Source organism: Maniola hyperantus, chromosome 6 (genome assembly GCF_902806685.2).
Source record: "Maniola hyperantus chromosome 6, iAphHyp1.2, whole genome shotgun sequence".
In the NCBI taxonomy this organism is placed as follows: Eukaryota; Metazoa; Arthropoda; class Insecta; order Lepidoptera; family Nymphalidae; genus Maniola; species Maniola hyperantus.
This window is the reverse complement of record NC_048541.1, coordinates 1,837,143-1,857,729: the sequence shown is the minus strand read 5'-3', so window position 1 is coordinate 1,857,729 and position 20,587 is coordinate 1,837,143. Positions and strand designations below refer to the sequence as shown.

Below are 20,587 nucleotides of genomic sequence, written 5' to 3'. Positions count from 1 at the left end.
ATTACATTGTTTTCGTGTAACTTTGACCATTTAGGCAGAGCACGCCTCGGAAACTCTCAAATGAGAGGATTTTTCCGACCTAATTCACATTATTTCAATTTCCCTAGGGATCTCTAATTTTTTGAGAATTAAGCAATACTTATGAACCTTTCTCTTGAATCACTCTATCTATTAGTGAAAACCGCATTAAAATCCGTTGCGTAGTTTAAAAGATCGTTCATACATACATACATACAGACGCGGGAAGCGACTTTATTTTATACTATGTAGAGACTAGATGATGCCCACGACTTCGTCCGTGTAATTCTTTGATTTCCCGGGATAAAAAGTAACTTCCTTCCCCGGGATGCAAGCTTCATCTAAATGCGCCGTGAAAAGCTAGCATTCAGACAGACATACACACACAAGATACAATTTCGCATTTATAATATTAAGTATGGATTATAATATTAGTATGGATTATAATATTAGTATGGATTATAATATTAGTATAGATTATCATATTAGTACGGCTTATAATATTATAAAAGTATGGAAATATGGATGTCTTGCGAGCAGTGGCGTGCAGCTCATAGAGGCATAAACGCACTGCTTACCCTCGTTGTAATAAATCAATGCTTATTTTTCATTTTACCTGCCGCAAAATAAGTTCATACCTAAATGCATACCCTGGATTGAACTCCTGTGCACGCCACTGCTTGCGAGCTGCGGCGCGATAATAAAATGGCGAGAGGGGATTAGGGAACTAGATCAAATAGTTCCTTAGCACACTCTTCGAAGTATTTGCTATTGAATATCAACAGGTCTGTAGGCAACTTGGAGACTTTTTCAGTTTAGCGCAAGTGGCAAAGATAATGGTGGCGTGTGTGATGGTGCTGTCGTACGCGCTGATATTCTACGTGCCCGTGGACGTGGTGTGGCGCCGTGTGAGGGACCGCATCCCCGCCAGGGGACATCGCTGGGGGATGGCGGGACTGAGGTTCTTTGGCACTCTTTTTACAGGTAACCTTATAAGTTTTAGTATTGTATTTTAACATTATCTCAATCCATCGTCTTCCTAAAAGATAATGTTAGCGCGCGTGATGGTGCTATGGTATGTGCTGATATTCTACGTGCATATGGACGTGGTGTGGTACATCCCCGACAGGGGACAGCGCTGGGGGATGGCGGGACTGAGGTTCTTTGGCACTCTTTTTACAGGTAACCAATAAGTTTTACTATTATTTTATTTTATCATTGTCTTGACCCATCGTCGGCTCACAAGATAATGGTAGCGTTTATGATTGTGCTATGGTACGCTCTGATATTCTACGTGCCCGTGGACGTGGTGTGGCGCCGTGTGAGGGACCGCATCCCCGCCAGGGGACATCGCTGGGGGATGGCGGGACTGAGATTCTTTGGAACTCTTTTTACAGGTAACCTTCTGTTTTATTTGGGCACTCTTTTTACAGGTAACCTTATAAGTTTTATTTTTATATTTTGTCTGGTTTGTATGAAGGTTAACTTACGATATTTTCAAGGAGATACAAGGACAAGGGATATTTAATTGCTTAAAACCACAACTCTGAAAAGCTAGACGTGTGTTTCCACGATCGGACCTCAGAACCTCAAATAAGAGGTTAAAATCCTAACCACTATTACCTACCGCTATACGATTAGGGTGTAAGTGTTCATATAAAACATATTTTCCCAGACTAAACCCACCAATTTCCTTTTTCCAGTCGTATTACTACACCATGAGATTCAAAGAAACCTAACAGTAATAATAATTTGTCTATTCCAGTGGCCCTAGCCTGTGCGATTCCTAGGCTCGAACTATTCATGGAACTAGTGGGCGCTGTATGTCTGTCCATCATGGGATTGGCGCTTCCTGCAATCGTCGAAACCGTCTTCCGCTGGGGCAAAGACCTAGGCCCTTGCTACTGGATTCTAGGGAAGAACTTCCTCATAGTGCTTTTCTCCATGGTAGCTCTAGTGTCAGGAGTTACGTTCTCTATCAAGACAATGGTCGATAGTTTGTGACTGTGATAATCGTGGCTGTGTACGCCTCATTCTAGAAGATGGAAAATTCTGAGGGGAATTTCAGCAATACGTTATTTTTTAAGGAGACAAACAGAAACCTAAAAAATTGAATAGCTTGGACTAATTGACGTACTATGAAAGACGTTCTAACCCCCAAAATCGAGATATAGAACAAACTGATTATAGCCCGATTACCCTAAAAATATGACATGTATCCATTGCCTTAATTACTTCGTATGGACAGGGTTATTGAACAAATAAAATGGCACCGACCCATTGGTGCTTAAGCACCAATGCAACCTCAGTGACGTCTGGATTTCAAACAGGTCGTTCATACTAATGAACTAATCGAAGAGGTGGCGCTGATTTATTTGGTTTCTAAACCGTGAAAAATTTTGTTCGCTTGACCATAATATCTTGTCATTTATATCGATGCATGTATCGCAAAAGAAGTATCCAAGATGTACTTAGTAATACTTCTTTTACGAGATGTTAGCTGTGATCGTCTCCATCCTCAAAGAACTAAAAATAAATCAGAGGCTTTCGTCACTTGTACAATTGCGAATCCTCAAGTTCTTTGGGCACATTACAAGGAAGAGTGGTACCATCGAATACCTCGTGGTACAAGGTCGAGTGGAGGGCACACGTCCGCGTGGGCGTTCCCCAACTAGGTGGATGGACTTAATCCGCTCTGCAACAAGCACACCTGTCTCCGTGTGTGCACATAATGCCACCAATAGAAGTCGCTGGAGGGAGATCGCACGAGCAGCAGTGAACAATTCATAGCCACGACCACTCTGTCAAGAGTGAACGATTGAGAAGAAGAAGAAGCTGTGATCAGTTTGATTTTAACAATTGGACAGAAAAGGTACAGTTAGCACAGTAAGAGCGGTTTCGCACTCATCCGATCCGAGTCCATGAAAATACGGATATAAAAAACTCGAACTGAACTCGGATATCGCTTGCGCACTTATTCGATCTCTGATCCAAATCCAAGCTATTCAGTGGACATCTTTGACATATCTACCTCATATGTCCGATTTGAATCCGAGGCACATCCGAGACATTCTCACGGATGACGGACAGAACTCGGATGACGTAAGTGCAGTGCGTAATCGCTCTAAAGGTGTGTACCTTATAATTACCTATTTTACGAAGTGCATAGAAAATACGTACACTTCGTAAAATAGTTAGGTATTACACTTATTAATTATGCTATTAATACACTTTGTCCCTACTTTAGTATGATGAGGGATTACTGACTGACATTGCGGTCATAATCCTAATTCGAATTTCGCATAATCTGTTTGGGAAGGACGTTAAAATATTAAGAAAGTGTTCATGTTTTCACATTACCTGATCCGACATCGTTTCGATAGTGTTGCGTATTGTACATCGATCCCACTTCTGATGTCGAATCGGGTAATGTAAAAATATATTAATTATTATCAATAAGTGCCTGTATTATAAATTATAATAAAATGACCTAAAAAATAAATTGCTTATAACTTTTGTTACAGCGATTTGCTTATTATTTTTATCTACTTCCTTGTACCCACGCTAAAAGTTAAAATATCTGCATATTTATTCAAAAAAAATTGTTTAAAGTTAACAAATATAAAAATAATAAAAAAAAAATTGTTTAATTAAACTTTTACAAGTACTTTTGAATCGTTAAATGCATCTACCACTGTTTTGGAATGCCTTTCCTACCGAAAACAACCAAGAATTTTGTTAGAAAAGGTTTTTGTTATACCCATTCCCACAAATGACTTTTGGACTTTTGGACAGTAACAGTCACTCCCGTGTCATTATATAAAACTAAAAATTCTTATAAATTCATCATCATCATGATCAATCCATGGTCAGCCTACTACTGAGTACGGATCTTCTCTCACAATGAGAAAGATTTTTTTTTTTTTTTTTTTTTATAGTTTATAATATTTAAATTTTAAATACGTATCTAGAATTAATTTCTTAGTAGGTCAGTAGGTAGGGGAATTTTTAACAGTTTATACTAGGTATTTAAACTTTAAATAGTACAAAATCATTATCATACTAACTAACTAATTAGTTACAACTTTACTACTTGGCTTAAAATTACCCTCGACCCCCAAACTAGGTTAACCCGTGTCATGGGGGTCAGTCTCTTCCCAGATTTGACCCTTTGACCCTTGTCATTAAAGGCCTATAACTTAAAAAACGTCAAATGTTTGGGATTCCAACATCAATGGTTTTCACTGACTCTATGAGGAAGTTTCCAGGCAACATTTGTAAAATTATCGCAGATGGAAAAGTAATACCTATATCTATACTTTAAATCTTAAAATTTAAATTCGATGCGAAATTAATTATTAATTACTTCTATTATAGTTTACAGATTTTGTGAGGAAATACGTAAGTTACACGCTAGCTCATAGGCTGAGTTCTATAGAGCGCACTTTGACCTTGCTCAGACTTAAGATTGAGTTAAAGCGAGACAAATTCATGTGAGAGATATAGCTCTGACTCGTTTTAACTCTGTCGTAAGTCTAAGCTAAGTCAGAGTGCGCTCTATAGATCTCATCCTTACTCTTCATCTATTTCATTGATTGACACGGCCTAAACATTAAGGCATAGATCATATAGATATCTAAGGTATTATTTTTCGTCTTTAGTGGTGGTAGTATTCAGAGCCATCTATGAAAATTTTATCGAACGCTGCCTGGAAACTTCCTCATAAAACTTAGAATACCTACTCTACTAAAAATCTTATCAATCCAATCCATCAGCCTCTTTGCGTCCACTGCTGGACATAGGCCTTTCCAAGAGCGCACCACCAAACACGGTCCTCCGCCTTCCTCATCCATCCTATTTTAATAACTATGTGGTTGACGTAGTGGGTAGCACGTATATTAATACTATATTATATTATTACTGTTTTTTATCCAAGCACTGCGTGCTACTGTTTGTTGATCCGAATAAATAAAAATAAAAATAAAATAAAAAATCCGCTCCCCACCACCTTCTTCAGGTCATCGGTCCAGCGGGCTGGGGGTCGTCCCACACTGCGCTTACCGGTACGCGGTCTCCACTCCAGAACACGTCTGCCCCATCGGCCGTCGGTTCTGCGACAGACATGACCTGCCCATTGCCACTTCAGCCCGCTAATCCTTTGAGCTATGTCGGTCGCTTTTGTTCTTCTGCGAATTTCCTCGTTCCGGATTTTATCGAGTGATACCCAACATAGCTCGCTCCATAGCGCGCTGAGCGACTTTTAGTTTGTGGACGAGGCCAACTGTCAGTGTCCACGTTTCTTATGTACCTACTTAAAATAATATTTTTCGTCAAGTTATTTTTGGATATCAACCATTTTCGATAAACCTCTAAAGCCCAGTGTATTTAGATATAAAGTTGCGTATCGCCGGCGCGGCAATATTTGCAAAAACGCTAGGAGCCATGGGAGCGCCGCAACCCTTTCCGAAGGAGACAATGCCCACTGCCACGCCATCTTGTACAGCTGAGCCACCCGAATCACCCTAAAATGCAACAAGCAATGTATTATATTTTTAATGTTAATCTTCTATCTTCTTCTAAATAAGTATATAAAAGCGAAATACCACTCACTCACCACTCACTGACTGACTAATCACGAAATCTCAGGAACTATAAAGCCTACAAACTTGAAATTTGGAAAGTAGGTTCTTTCTAGGACGTAGGTGTCAGCTAAAAACCCCCATAAGGGCGTGAAAGGGGGGGAGCCCTTATGGATTCATCATGTCTGTATGTCTGTCCGTCCGTATGTCACAGCTACTTTTTTCCGAAACTACTTATAAGAGACATACTGTTGACACTTGGTAAGTAGATGTATTCTGTGGATTTTTAGACAAATATAGAAATAAACAATAAATTTTGGGGATCCCCATACTTAGAACTGAAACTCAAAAATATTTTTTTCATCATACCCATACGTATGGGGTATCTATGTATAGGTCTTCAAAAATGATATTGAAGTTTCTAATATCATTTTTTCTAAACTGAGTAGTTTGTAAAAAATAAGAGAATGATAAAACTAAAAAAAATATATGATGTACATTACCATACAAACTTCCACCGAAAATTGGTTTGAACGAGATCTAGGAAGTAGTTTTTGATTTATCGTGCAAAATGTCGATAAAATATGATTGTACTACGGAACCCTCAGTGCGCGAGTCTGATTCGCACTTGGCCGGTTTTTTTTTTAAATTCTCTTTTACCTGACAAGTCCCTTCTTCTCCAAAAAGAAAGTTTCCTGCGCACACCATGTTTCTGGTCAGAATCGACGGGTAAGCTAGGAAGCATTCCAAACGGTTAACTACCGGCAACCTCACTTTCATCAGTCTGCTTGGCAGAATGTTGATGTCTTGCTATAAAGCAGAGGAAATCGTAAGCTTATAGAGAGAGAGCCAGCGCGTGCCAGACCTTGGTTATTTTATAAAAGCTAAAAGTTTCTCTGCGTATTGTCCCCAACACAGGGAGGAACGATCGGCGACTATGAAGTACGGATCATGGGGACTTTGAAAGGTGTAAAAATCTTACGTCAAAGTATAAACTCTTTTTTTCTTCGGAATTAGTATGAGAAATCACGCCATGCATTGCCAAACACTTAGTAGGTATCATGGCAACCCGCTATCAGACACCCACTTTTAAACTTTAACGCCCGTGAATCGCTTGGATAGAAGCTTTTTTTTAAAATCCCGTGGAAACTATTATTTCTGGTAAAAAAGTAAGCCTGTCAAATTTCAGCCAAATCCTTCCAGTAGTTTTTACGTGAAAGAGTAACGAACAGACACACAGACTTACAAACAAAATTATAGTTTGACTTAAAAACAAATTGCTAATGCGTGTGGCCGCCATTTTAGTGACGTCGGTACTAGTGACTGTACAAAAGTTTCGAGCTAATGGAATATTTTTATTTCGGCTGACGTCAAAATGACGTCATTTCGATGTTAATAAGACATGGTTCTAGCGCAATAGCAATTTGCGTGCGACTTATAGTGTGAAATAGTAAGAGAAGCAGATATACATATGCCAAATCATAGTTCTCTAAATAAACTTGCCTGTGTTCTTCCCCAACCAGCGACTACAATGTCACCTGTCACAGGTCTATTCAGTGGAGGTAAAGCTATGGGCTGAATAGTTCTGGTGAACTGTATGGGGTGAGCAGTCCTCATATATGCGACGTCCTTGTCAAACGGAGGGTCATTGAACTCAGGGTGCGGGACCACTTCTGCTATAGGTATAATTGTACCGTTCTGGCGGAATGAGCTCCCAGCTCTTAGGAGTACTTGTGAGGGCTGGATACTGGAAATAAATGACTAGGTAATTTAATACATCATCATCATCATGATCAACCCATAGCCGGCTCACTACAGAGCACGGATCTCCTCTCAGTATGAGAATGGTTTGGCCATAGTCCACCTCGCTGGCCAAGTGCGGATTGGCAGACTTCACACACCTTTGAGAACATTATGGAGAGCTCTCAGGCATGCAAGTTTCCTCACGATGTTTTCCTTCACCGTTAAAGCACCGCACAGAACTCCGAAAAGCTAGAGGTGCGTGCCCGGGATCGAACCTCCGACCTCCCGAATAGGAGGCCGACGTCGTAACCACTAGGCTATCACCGCGTTTATTTAATAGATGAGTAACTTGAATTATTTTTACTAGCTGATGCCTGCGGCTTCCTCCGCTTGGATTTGGGTTGGTATAAACTAATCACAACTCATCATCACTACCACATTACACGCACCCATAATTATTATAAATGCGAAAGTGTATTTGTTTGATAGTTTGGATGGTCGCAACGAAGCAAAGATCAATTTGGTTTGCGACATCGTTGGTGCGCCCCGGACGTGTGGTGGGGGGCCTCGTGAGTGAGTCCCCAGTGGAGGGTCCGCCTCGGCGGACGTCGCTGACTGGGTCGCGGCTGATTGCTTCGGTGTTCCCGTGACCCAGTTGCCAGGCGACGGGCAGGAGACCCGCTGGGTTTTAGTGGGTATTCCCAGCCGCCTCTCGGCCGGAGAGTCTCACATACCTTCCTTCCAGTTGACTGACTGGTTGGGTAGCTGGCTGGCTTTCAGGGGGGGGGGGGATGCGTAAACGCATTTCCCAGCGATAAAAAACAAGGGTAACCGATATAGGTATAGTTCGAACTTCGAAGTACAAAGTCAAGTGCTCCCTGCGTCGCTCCCTCAACTCAACTCGTGGCTCCGCTATCTACGATGTTCTTCCAATTTTCTCTATCTCCTGCCGCAAGTATGCCTAAGTCAGGATAATCCAAGATTTTCACTTACTTCTGCGCGCAATGCCCAGCGGTAAGGATGTAGTTCTCGCTAACAATGAATCCCCCGCAGAAGTAACTCCTCTTCGCTATAAAGGACACTTGGTATGGAAAGTCCTCTATGTTGGCTTCTTCGCCCCCCACTATGCGGCCGTCCACCTTTGGCACTACTTGATTCCTCTCGAATAATGGAGATCTCTCTGATAAAATAATATTTGTAAAGAGAGAAAAAGTTAATCAACCAATGACATTGTACTTTGGATAAATATCATCATCAATCAACCTCATCATCATCACAACTCATCACCAGCACACTATTGACAGAACGAACTAGAGTGAGGGAACTCTCGGTTTGATCCTGAATCGACGATTTATGTCAAACTAGCTGATGCCCGTGACCTACATTTAATAAATATGCCCAAGACCTCGGTGATTAGAAATACGAAACAAGAGAGAGAGAGAGAGAGAGAGAGAGAGAGAGAGAGAGAGAGTAAGTGCATACTGATGATACTCACCAGCACTAAGCTGAGTCACAAACACCAAACCACACAAAATGTAATACCACATGACTGATGAAAAGTATCTAAGAAAGTAGAACGTTGACGTGGACCATAAAAGTTATAATATACCACTGTGCTTAGTATGAGATTTTCACATCACACTGACGTTGATAGAATTCGAGCGTCGAAACACTAACGTTAAAGTAAAACCGTAATTGGCTCAAGCTTAGATGGGACGAGGAAATACTACTAGGACTACTAGTCAAATCAGCGACTTTTTATGGGAGCTAAAGACGGTGGCAGGAAGCGGTTGGATGAGGAAGGCGGTGGATCATGTTTGGTGGCGCGCTCTTGAAAGACCTATGCCTTGGACGCATACAGGCTGATGGATTGGATTGGAAAACTCAAGTCATCCAAGGCGCTCCTCCAAGCGGAAACGTTACGAAATTAATACTGTACAGTAATACTGAATTTTTGACTTTAAATCAATGTTTTGTTTCGTTATTGTGTTTCGACGCTCGTATTCTATTAACGTTGAGTGCAATGTGAATCTCATACTAAGCACACAGGCTCCATCATCATAATTAAAATTATAAAAACACCCACATGGCATATTTAACCCTGTCCTATAATAATAATTATTGATATCATGCTAAAGTAACCTTGCTGTTAGGTCAGCTATCATTCGTTATTTGTTTATGGTAATCTTTAATAGCTTCATCCTTACATTTTTTGGTGATAGTGCAGCTTAAGGGATGTAACCATGAATTTGTTTTAGGTAGAGGGGTGATTTATACTGGTGGCATCAACACTACAACATCTAGCCATTAGTATAAATTTGATGACAGTGTCGACGCCCAAAATCTGGTAGTCCGTATGATGTCAAGCGAGGATGAGTGGCATAGATACGGTCAGATGCTGAGATCCATAATGATGAGAAGGGAAGACAGAGAAAAGCAAGAAAAAAATCAGAGAGAGCAACCAGAGGGTCAGCACGAAGTAATGTAATACGGTTCCGCGCTGGTCTCGTAAACGGGGAGGTATTTTTAGTCCGTGCGAGTCGGACACACCCTGTCGATAGACAGAACTCCGTTAGGGATTTTTCCTCCTCCTAGAAAAAAAAAAGTATAACTTTGATAGCTTAGGTATATCTCGATAACTTGACACTTTGGAAGATTTTGGCTCATACAATACTTGTTTGTATTGATGCCAGCTATCAAATAAAACAGATTTTAATGCATGGCTGCTTTTCTCTATCCTATAGTAAAATGAATCGCTGAATGTGTTGCTGATCGCAAATCTCGAAAACAGCTGAACCGATTTCGCTAATTCTTTTTTATAATATTCCTTAAGGTGACGCAGGGCGCTCGACCGAAATTGGCAGCGCACGTGGGTAACATGTTTGCTTTTCACTTGAAATTGTATGAGAAAGTTGAGAGGCACGATGATTTTCACCGAAATCAAGCACGCGAAAAGGGTTTAGGAAAAGTATTTTTGAGAAAAATCTGCTGAATTTATGTTTGCAAAGTAAAGTTATTTCAACTAATGAATAAATAAACTACGTCTAATGATAAATTGTTTTAGAATTTTCATATCCCTAATCTTGTTTATTTACGCCCAAATTTGTCATTAATTTAGTGTTAAAATAGGAATCTTTTGAGCCTCGTAACTTTTAAATCAATATTTTTTTCAATGTTTTATATATCAATAAACCTAGATAATGACGAGATAAATCGATATAATTCTTAGTGTTGTGCGTACAATATCAAATATTGTTGTAATTTCCCTCCTACGTTTGTATGAAGAAAGCACCGAACTGAGTCCCCTTAAAGTACGAGGATGGTTCTTACGGAGAGAAAAGTTTAAAAAATTGCATGAAAAAGAATCGACTGTTAGGCGGTACGAAGTTCGCCGGGGCAGCTAGTTTGAAATAAAAAGAAAATGGCATTCGGTGAAAATTTCAACTCTCTGCCTATTACGGTTCACAAAGTCGGAGCGCCAGGTTTACAGGTGCCAGGTCGGCACCACGGAGGAGCAGCAGCGGGGATTTCAGCTGTACTAGTGACTTCTAGCCCCCAAGGGGGGAGAGTGAGCATAAGGGACAAAGAGGAGACATAAAATAATTGGTAGGGAGTCAAGAAGGCGTCCCGGGAAAATGTCATTTTCCCGGGGCGCCTTGAAGTGCCGAACGAGCGAGCAAGTACCGGCGAGCAAGTACCGAACGAGCGAGCAAGTACTGAACGGGCGAGCAAGTACCGAACGGGTGCCTTCCCGCGATTCGGCGTTGGTTGGGCCATGGGAGGTGGAGGGTTGCCCCTGGTTTACAAGACACAGCCCGCTGACAGACAGATGGATGGATGGACGGACAGCGGAGTCTTAGTACTCGTAAGGTCCTTCGAGTAAAATTTTTGGCAAATTATCAGTTTGGTCGCCATGGGTTCAGTTGCATTCTGATTGCAGACCATGGTGCTATCAATGATATTATAGTCTTTTGCCGTCTGACCACTATAGTGGACACCCTATTAAGCGCAAAGTTTTATTTTGCTTTATTTCCCCACTAATATACCTTTTTTAAATAAAAATGGCGAGCAAACGAGCAGGCGGGTCACCTGATGTTAATTACCGCTCATGAACATTTGCAGTACCAGAGGAACCACCAATGCGTTGCCGGCCTCGATGTTGCCGGCCTTTCAGGAATTTGTTGATCTGCCTTTTGAATGGTTATTCAAGAGGCGGACCAACATTGTAATCTAATGGGAACACCGCCAAAGGGAGTTAATTCCACAGTTTGCATGTGCGTGGAAAAGAGGATCTAGCATAACGGGCGGTCGAAGTGCACCAGGCACCCAGGTGGTGAGGGTGAAATTGACCTACTTCTGTAATACCTAGTACAAGTCCGCCCGACATAGCTCAAAGGATTAGCGCGCTGAAGTGGCAATGGGCAGGCCATGTCATGTCTGTCGCAGAACCGACGGCCGATGGCGCAGACGTGTTCTGGAGTGGAGACCGCGTACCGGTAAGCGCAGTGTAGGACGACCCCCAGCCCGCTGGACCGATGACCTGAAGAAGGTGGTGGGGAGCGGTTGGATGAGGAAGGCGGAGGACCTTGTTTGGTGGCGCGTTCTTGGAAAGGCCTATGTCCAGCAGTGGACGCAAACAGGCTGATGGATTGGATTGGATAGTATAAGTCCCGCAAATTATATGCGTGACCGCCATTTTAGTGATGTCAGCACTAGACTGAAGTTTCGAGCTGATGGTATATTTTTACTTAAATATACGTCAAAATGACGTCATTACGCTGTTAATGAGACATGGTTCCAGCGCAATAGCAATTTGCGGGACTTATACCTACTACCTACTATGGCTGAACAGGTACTGGTTCCACAACGCTATGAGCTACTTAAAGAAACAACACCAGTTAATAAATTAATAATTTAATGTAATTAATAAAACTATAAAATTACACTACATTACAAAAATAATATTAATAACATCTTTGGATTACTTACAATAAATTATTTCAAATTATTTTGCATTAGTTAAAGGGTTTCAAATTAAAAACATAATTCATTTTCAAAACATTCAAATTCAAATTATAACGTATTTCCACTGAAGGGGGTCGGAGCGGAGACGTGTTCATTAAACCAATCAGGAATAATTCGTCTGATAAAATCGACGCTGAGTTAGTTGTTTCACTAATTTTTGACAAAATATTGTGTGATAAATTAACATTTTACAAAAATGTATTAAAAACTATTCAGGTGACAATCATCGTATACCTACCTAAATCATAAAAAAATCATTTCCTATAAGGTCATTAGACAAAGTAATGTTTTACTTTTCGAATGTGGTTATGAACTAAGAGCCTGCGAGGGCCAGACCTTCGGTATTTTATAAAAGCTGAAAGTTTCTCTGCGTATTGTCCCCAACAGAGGGAGGAACGATGTGCGACTATGAAGCTTGGATCATATGGTGGTTTTGGCAGGTAACATGTAACAAAGACGTAAACAATCTTAGGTTCTTACCCCCTGCCAGATACTTAAGTTAATAATAAGAAGATAATATGAAAAATTACACTTTATACTTTGACGTTAACTTTTTTACACCTTTATTTTACTGCTGCCAAAGTCATCATGATCCAAGCTTCATAGTCGCGGATTGTTCCTCCCAGTGTTTAGGACAAGAAGCAGAGACATTTTCAGCTTTTATAAAATAATGAAGATCTGGCCCTCGCTGGCTGTCTCTCTACCCAATTCGCAAATGTTTTACTTAAAAAAAAAAAAGAATATTAGCCATGTTAAATGACTAATATTCCCCATTCCTCTCCAATTAAGCGTCACGCTTGTGCTAGGAGTAGGTACGACAATAGTGCAACGGGCGGAGTTTGAACAGTCGACCTTTCGGTTTTCAGTCCGCTCCTTTACCCGTTAAGCTATTGAGGCTTGACAGACAAATGTGGTAAGTTTTTGGCATCCACCATTGTCGAACAGCATTTCGTTTAAAGTCCGGTGTTATCAAATATAAAGTTGCGTATCGAGGGGGCAGCTATGTAGGCAAAGACGGACGGAGAGAAAGATGATGCGCAACCCCTGCCGAAGGAGACTATAGCGACTGCAGTGCCGTTTTGTATTGCTGTACCACCAGAATCGCCCTGAAAATAATAGTAAAAAAACTGAAGCTTTGATAGTCTACTAGTTGGTTAGTAGTGGTGGTGGGCACTGTAGTATACATCCGCATCCTAATCGGAGGTCGAATCACGTCTTTTCGGAGCTATGTGCGTTTTTTTTTTTTTTTTAAAGACGCAGAGAAACTTTCAGCTTTTATAAAATAACGACGAACATGCCCTCGCTGGCTCTCTCTCTCTACCCAATTCGCAAATGTTTTACTTAAAAAAAAAAAAGAATATTAGCCATATTGAATTACTAATATTCCCCTTTCCTCTCCAATTAAGCGTCAGGCTTGTGCTAGGAGTAGGTACGACAATAGTGCAACGGGCGGGGTTTGAACCGTCGACCTTTCGGTTGTCAGTCCACTCCTATACCGGTTGAACTATTGAGGCTCTTTTAATCAATTATATATCACTTGCTTTAACGGCGAAGGAAAACATCGTGAGGAAACCTGCATCTCTGAGAGTTCTCCATAATCGTCTCGCTTTTAGCCCGGCGACAAAACTGTCGAAACTACATATTCGCTTCCCGCTGATCGCCAACTCGTTTAAGTTTCTAGTTCTACTCGTTTCTCGTTCATCGTCGGCGGGCAGACCACTGCCTAATACTTTCGGATATGCCTGTCTATGTATTGTACTTACCTGACAAGTCCCCGTTCCTCCCAGGAAGAAGTTTCCCGCACAGACCATGTTCCTGGTGAGGACGAACGGGTAAGCGAATAAGCATTGCCAATAGTTAACTACTGGCAACTGTACTTTCATTAGTCTGTTTGGTAGTTTGGAGCCTTGCTGTAAAGGAAAATAAATAATATTTTATTACAAATAAACAAATACTTCATCATGATCAACCCATCGCCGGCTCACTACAGAGCACGGGTCTCCTCTCAGAGTGAGAAGGGTTGGGCCATAGTCTACCACGCTGGCCATGTGCAGATTGGTAGACTTCACACACCTTTGAGAACATTATGGAGAACTCTGAGGCATGCAGGTTTCCTCACGATGTTTTCCTTCACCGTTAAAGCAAGTGATAATAAATTACTTAAAACGCACATAACTCCGAAAAGTTAGAGGTGCGTGCCGGGAATCGAACCCCCGACCTCCGATTGGAAGGCGGACGTCCTAACCACTAGGCTATCACAGCTTTTATAACAAATACTTACTTAATAAGTATTTTATGTTTTACACGAATGCGTGTAGGTACAGAATAAGGTTTTAAAATTAAGAGTCATCTTAGTCAGTTGGCGTGTGTGTGTGTGTGTGTGTGTTTATGTGTGTGTGTGCGTGTGTTAGTGTGTGTCAACAGTTCCTTGACATCAGTGCAGTGATGTGGTTATCTCTATACCTAGTATCATAACTCTATGCATCAGTGCCTTTTTTTTTGTGAATGGTGGAAATTAGTTGTTCATATCTACGACCACCGTAAATCAAACCTGGTGATGATTCTCTATTCTTATGAATATAAGAGTAGAGTAGGACTAAAAAATATCTATAAATAAACTTGCCTGTGTTCTTCCCCATCCAGTGACCACGATGTCACCTGTCACAGGTCTATTCAAAGGAGGTAAAGCGATAGGCTGGATGGTATCGCTGAACTGTATGGGCTCGGCCGTCTTCATGTATGCGACGTCCTTGTCATAGGGAGGGTTGTCATACTCAGGGTGCGGCACTATTTCTGTTATACGTATAATTGTACCGTTCTGGCGATATGAACTTCCAGCTCTTAGGACCACTAGAGACGGGTCGACACTGAAAAATTAAAACATTTGGTAAGATTGACGACCTACCTGGCGTAGTGGTAGTATAAGCGCTATGGTCTTATTAGTGGGAGGTACCGGGTTCAATTCCTGGTAGGGGTTTGGAATTTTATAATTTCTAAATGTATGGTTTGCTTCGGCCGTGGCTATTTACCCCCCTACCGGCAAAGCCGTACCGCCAAGCGATTTAGCGTTCCTTAATAAAAATAACAAAGGAAAAAATGGAGAAGTCTAGAGGAGGCCTATGTCCAAAGAGGACAACCTGAACTGTAAATTGCTGGTGTTACTAATTTTCTAGAATAAATTATGTAGGATAGGATAATTAAATAATAGGAAATAAGAAATTAGTAATACGGTTAGTTAGTAATAGAAGATGTAAAACTAGTGTATCAGTGAATAAAGGCTATTTTATTTATTTTATTTTATTTATAATAAAAATAACATACCCCTTCCAGGTTAGCCTGCTACCATCTTAGACTGCATCATCACTTACCACCAGGTGAGATTGCAGTCAAGGGCTAACTTGTATCGAATAAAAAAATATAAAAAAGTCTTCTTGAGTGAAGTGCAGGCACAGAATACATTTTTTTTTAATTTATAGACCAGCGCTTGGCTGCAATCAGATCTGCGGGGTTATTTTCTAACTCAGTGTCTAACAATAAATGATATCCACCGAGCTCATTTCACATTAGTTCCTAATCCGAGGTCGATCGGGGGTTCGATCCCGGACATCTAACTTTACAAAGTTACGTGCGTTTTTAAGTAATTCAAATATCACTTGCTTTAACGGTGAAAGATAACATCGCGAGGAAACCTGCATGCTTGAGTTCTCCATAATATTCTCATAGGTGTGAAGTCTGCCAATCTACCTAGTGGCCAGTGTAGTAGACCATAGCCAAACTCAAACTCAAACTCAAATTATTTATTCAGAATTGGTAAAATTTTACGCTTCCTGATTGTCAAAAATATAGTGGTGACAATAAAACTAAAGCTACGAGGGTTCCAAACACGCCCAGGTCTGAGAAGAGCCCACACAAAACCCTTCTTACTCTGAGAGGAGACATGTGCTCTGTAGTGAGCCGGCGATGGCTAGAATTTTCACTTACTTCTGCGCGCAATGTCCAGCGGTGAGGATGTAGTTTGGGCTGACAATGAAAGCCCCGCAGAAGAAGGAGTTGTTCGCTATGAACGACACTTGGTAAGGATGGTCCTCTATGTTGGTTTCTTCGCCCCCCACGATGCGGTCGTCCGTCTTCGTCACTAATCGGTTACTCTCGAACAATGGATACTTCTCTGATAAAATAATCTCTGTAAAATAAATAAATAAATAAATAATCCTTTATTTCAGACCAGTCTTAGTCCATATTTAAATTTAAATTTCATCATGATCAACCCATCGCCGGCTCACTACAGAGCACGGGTCTCCTCTCAGAGTGAGAAGGGTTTTGGCCATAGTCTACCACGCTGGCCAAGTGCGGATTGGCAGACTTCACACACCTTTGAGAACATTATGGAGAACTGTCAGGCATGCAGGTTTCCTCACGATGTTTTCCTTCACCGTTAAAGCAAGTGATATTTTAATGACTTAAAAACGCACATAACTCCGAAAAGTTAGAGGTGCGTGCCCGGAATCGAACCCCCGACCTCCGATTGGAAGGCGGACGTCCTAACCACTAGGCTACCACAGCAAATTTAAATTTACAACTATATATTTACTACAGTTAGTGTGTTAGTAACAATATTTCCTTATAGTTATGTTAGTAATGTTAGTGCTTAGTGATTAAATAAAATGTCCTAACGTGGCAGCTCTAGGCGCCCAGTGGCCACAGCCCCAGTGCTTAATTATTGGGCAGCCTATCCTATCTTTAATTGCACCCAGAATGCTGTTGGAACTGCTACGAAGACGCTGTAGGAGGGAGGCCATCTTTTTACGGATGATGGCATGAAATCCATCAGTCCTGGCCTCCGTGAACATTCCGCTAGCGCTACAGCCCCTCGGCAGCCCCAGCAGCATTCTGAATGCATTATTGTATTGTACTCCCAGTGAGTTCAGCGCTTTTTTGGAGTATCTGACCCACAGACCGCAATGTAAAGACATCGATATAAATGACAAGATATGGTCAAGCGAACAAAATTTTTCACGGTTTTGGAACCAAATTAATCAGCGCCACCTAATCATTTAGATACTAATGAACGACTCGTTTGAAATCCAGACATCACTGAGGTCGCACTGATGTCACAATGAGTCGGTGCCATTTTGCTTGTTTAATGGCCCTGTCCATACGAAGTAATATATAAGTCAATGTGTAAAGAGCAAAAGTTAATCAACCTCTTTTTACGACCTCCCTGGCGCAGTGGTAAGTACTGTGGTCTTACTAGTGGGAGGTCCCGGGTTCGATTCCTGGCAGGGATTTGGAATTTTACAATTTCTAAATAGCTATAGCTATTATGACGTAAATATCCGTTACGCAGGAATGTTTCAAAAATACCACCCCTGAGGGGGTAAAATAGGAGTTTGAAATTTGTGCAGTCCACGCGGACGAAGTCGCGGTTATGAGCTAGTAAGTAACTAATCTATTGATTAATCACCTAAAATTGTAAACTTCCTAAACTGTGAAACTTAATATCCATAGTCCATACTAATATTATAAATGCGAAAGTGTGTCTGTCGATCTGTCTGTCTGCTAGCCTTTCACGGCCCATCCGTTCAACCGATTTTGGCGAAATTTGGTACAGAGATAGCTTGCATCCCGGGGTAGGACAAAGGCTACTTTTTATCCCGGAAAATCAAAGAGTTCCCACGGGATTTTCAAAAATCTAAATCCACGCGAACGAAGTCGCGGGCATCATCTAGTTATTAATATTCTAAGCACGATCAAATGAAAGTTGTCCTAATGAAACCTACCTACTGCTATCAGCAAAACAAATCAAAGCGAAACTTTAACACTGACTTAACTACCATGATTCACTTAATGACGTAAGTATAGAATTAGAAATAGAAGAAAAAATTTACTCATATAAACTTTTATAAGTGGGTAGGTACTTTTGAATCGTTAAGGTGGTTTGATACGTCCGGCCGAGAAAATCAAATTTAGTTAGTTTTTCGAAAATAAATAAATAAATAAAATCTTTTTATAGAAAGCATCTATGGCTCAATTTGTTAGTAGACAGACTTACTTAAAACTAATGTTAGTAACTAATAATACAATTGTGGGAAAAAGACCGTTTTTTATTTTTATTTTATTATTTACATTTACAAATGTGGCCTCACCAACACTTGAACAAAGTGTTCAAGCATTGGTGAGTCCATTTTGCTCGCAAACATGTTCAGGATGCAGTTGGTATCTGTGGTGTAATAGTAGACTAATCATCACCGCTCACCAACTCGGTGGTCAGACCAGTTTAAGGGATCCAGCAGGTGTGGATTTTATCACATAGTGAAAATGGCCACCAACAGAAGCTGGTGGAAGCAGATAATCCATTCGAGGTAAGTTTGCCAGGACCGCGATTTTCAGCAATGAAGGAACGACCGGAGAGAGAGACTAATCATGCATCGGAAGCTTATGGTAATGAGTTTTGCGGGCATAACACTTATGCATGTACATGTTTTTCCATAAAAACTTTGGTCAAAAATACTCATTTACTTCATATTTGTTCCTGAAAGATAATTTTATGAATTTTCCCAGATTTGCACAAATATGAAGTAAATGAGTATTTTTGACCAAAGTTTTCATGGAAAAACATGTAGATGCATAAATGGTATGCCAGCAAAACTCGTTACCATAAGAGCCCTCGCCCACGGCGACTTTTTGTAGCGATGCTGTCGCGCGTTTACTAAACGCACGCCAGCATCACTACTAACGCGTGTTAGTCGCATTTGCAACGTGCTACTGCATCGCGACTGTATCGATGCAAACGCACGACTTTGTCGGATGACATCGGGGGAAGAACGGAGGGAGGGTGGCGCGTGAATAGAGAACCGAGCATCAGTGCAACATTTTTTCTCGTTTGCATCGACACAGAAGCGCGACAATATCGCGTTTGCATCGCGACTGAATCTGAGACCGTGGGCGAGGGCACACAGCTAGCGACCGCTTCGCGACTGTATCGATGCGGACGCGCGACAGCGTCGCTACTGTATCGCTACAAAAAGTCGCCGTGGGCGAGGGCTCTAAGCCTTCGATGTATGATTAGTCTACTATTTCCGAAAAACTAACTAAAATTTGAATTTTCGCGGCTGGATCTATCAAACCACCTTAAGTGAATCTACCGTTTGCAGAACCAGCAAGAGCTCCCTGCCGCTGCTTTTTTCAAATTTTCAATTTACATTACTATGATGCCTAACGGTAAGTGAAATTAATTGGAAATAATCGCTACCCATATTATAAATGCGAATGTGTGTTTGTTTATTGGTTTATTGGTCTGTTGGTTTGTCCTATAATCACGTCGCAACGGAGCAACGGGTTGACGTGATTTTTACATGGGTATAGTTGAAGACCTAGAGAGCGACATAGGCTACTTTTTATCACGGAAAATCAAAGAGCTCCCACGGGATTTTCAAAAACCTAGTTCTACGCGAACGAAGTCGCGCATGCTAATTCTACGCGAAGTCACGTGGATTTACGTATTAAAAAACCCCGTGGGCACTCTTTGATTTTCCGGGATAAAAAGTAGCTCTCCAGGTCTTTAGCTATCGCGCGCGTTGCTCCGTTGCGACGTGATTGAAGGACAAACTAACAAACCAATAATAAAACACACTTTAAAGGAATTATAAAATATGATGTAATTTTATAAAATATAATGGAAATGGTTTTGATTGAGTACCTATATTATAATTATTATCACAGGTCACGTTGATAGTAACTCGTATCGGCAAGCGCAGTGTGGGACGACCTCCAACCCACTGGACAGACGACCTTAAGAAGGTAGTGGGAAGTGGGTGGATGAGGAAGGCAGAAGATCGTGTGTGGTGACGCGCTCTTGGGAAGGCCTATGTCCAGCAGTGGACGCAAACAGGCTGATTGATTGATTGATTGATATTGATGGTACTCACCCGAAGCACAAAACCCAACAAACACGAAACTGCACAAAACCCTAAACCACATGACGGCTGGAAAGTAGCTGAGCAAATAAAACGATCACATGGACAAACAAGAAAGTTATATATTCCTGCCAGGGCACCTCATTACAATAACTGTACGCTTAGTAGAAGATTTTACGTCTCACGAAACGTTGCTAGAATTCGAGAGTCGATACACTTTAGCGTTAAAGTCAAATGGCCATTAACTGCTTAGTTTTAATGCTTAAGTTTATACATAATATTATGTCGGGGAAAATAATGGCGTAC

General features: G+C 41.2%; 2 protein-coding genes across 3 annotated transcripts in view; one reads left to right on the top strand and one right to left on the bottom strand.

Moving 5' to 3' along the window:
* Nucleotides 1-3,542, top strand: part of LOC117982809 (proton-coupled amino acid transporter-like protein CG1139) — a 34,116-nt gene extending 30,574 nt beyond the window's left edge. For both annotated transcript variants that reach the window (XM_069499298.1, XM_069499297.1), the window contains 2 exons: nt 833-1,002; nt 1,784-3,542. In XM_069499298.1, the coding sequence (XP_069355399.1) occupies nt 833-1,002; nt 1,784-2,022 (409 nt within the window). In that variant the 3' untranslated portion in view covers nt 2,023-3,542. The remainder of the gene's footprint in view (nt 1-832; nt 1,003-1,783) is intronic.
* Nucleotides 3,543-5,387: 1,845 nt separating this feature from the next.
* LOC117982811 (transmembrane protease serine 9-like) lies at nt 5,388-20,348 on the bottom strand. The gene is made up of 9 exons (XM_034969233.2): nt 20,294-20,348; nt 16,347-16,548; nt 14,985-15,232; nt 14,129-14,271; nt 13,342-13,471; nt 8,334-8,550; nt 7,101-7,344; nt 6,258-6,407; nt 5,388-5,540 (listed from the first exon to the last, which is right to left on the bottom strand). Exons 1-9 carry the CDS (start codon nt 20,343-20,345, stop codon nt 5,388-5,390), a joined length of 1,539 nt encoding a protein of 512 aa, XP_034825124.2. The 5' UTR covers nt 20,346-20,348.
* Between the last annotated feature and the right edge of the window lie 239 nt (nt 20,349-20,587).

Excerpts from the sequence above, each read along its gene's own strand:
- LOC117982811 (XM_034969233.2), bottom strand. The coding sequence starts at position 20,345 with ATGTGGTTTAGGGTTTTGTGCAGTTTCGTGTTTGTTGGGTTTTGTGCT. Across the intron at positions 16,549-20,293 it reads TGTTGGGTTTTGTGCTTCGG|AGATTATTTTATCAGAGAAG; the intron begins GTGAGTACCATC and ends TTTATTTTACAG. Across the intron at positions 7,345-8,333 it reads GCTGGGCATTGCGCGCAGAA|TATCCAGCCCTCACAAGTAC; the intron begins GTAAGTGAAAAT and ends ATTTATTTCCAG.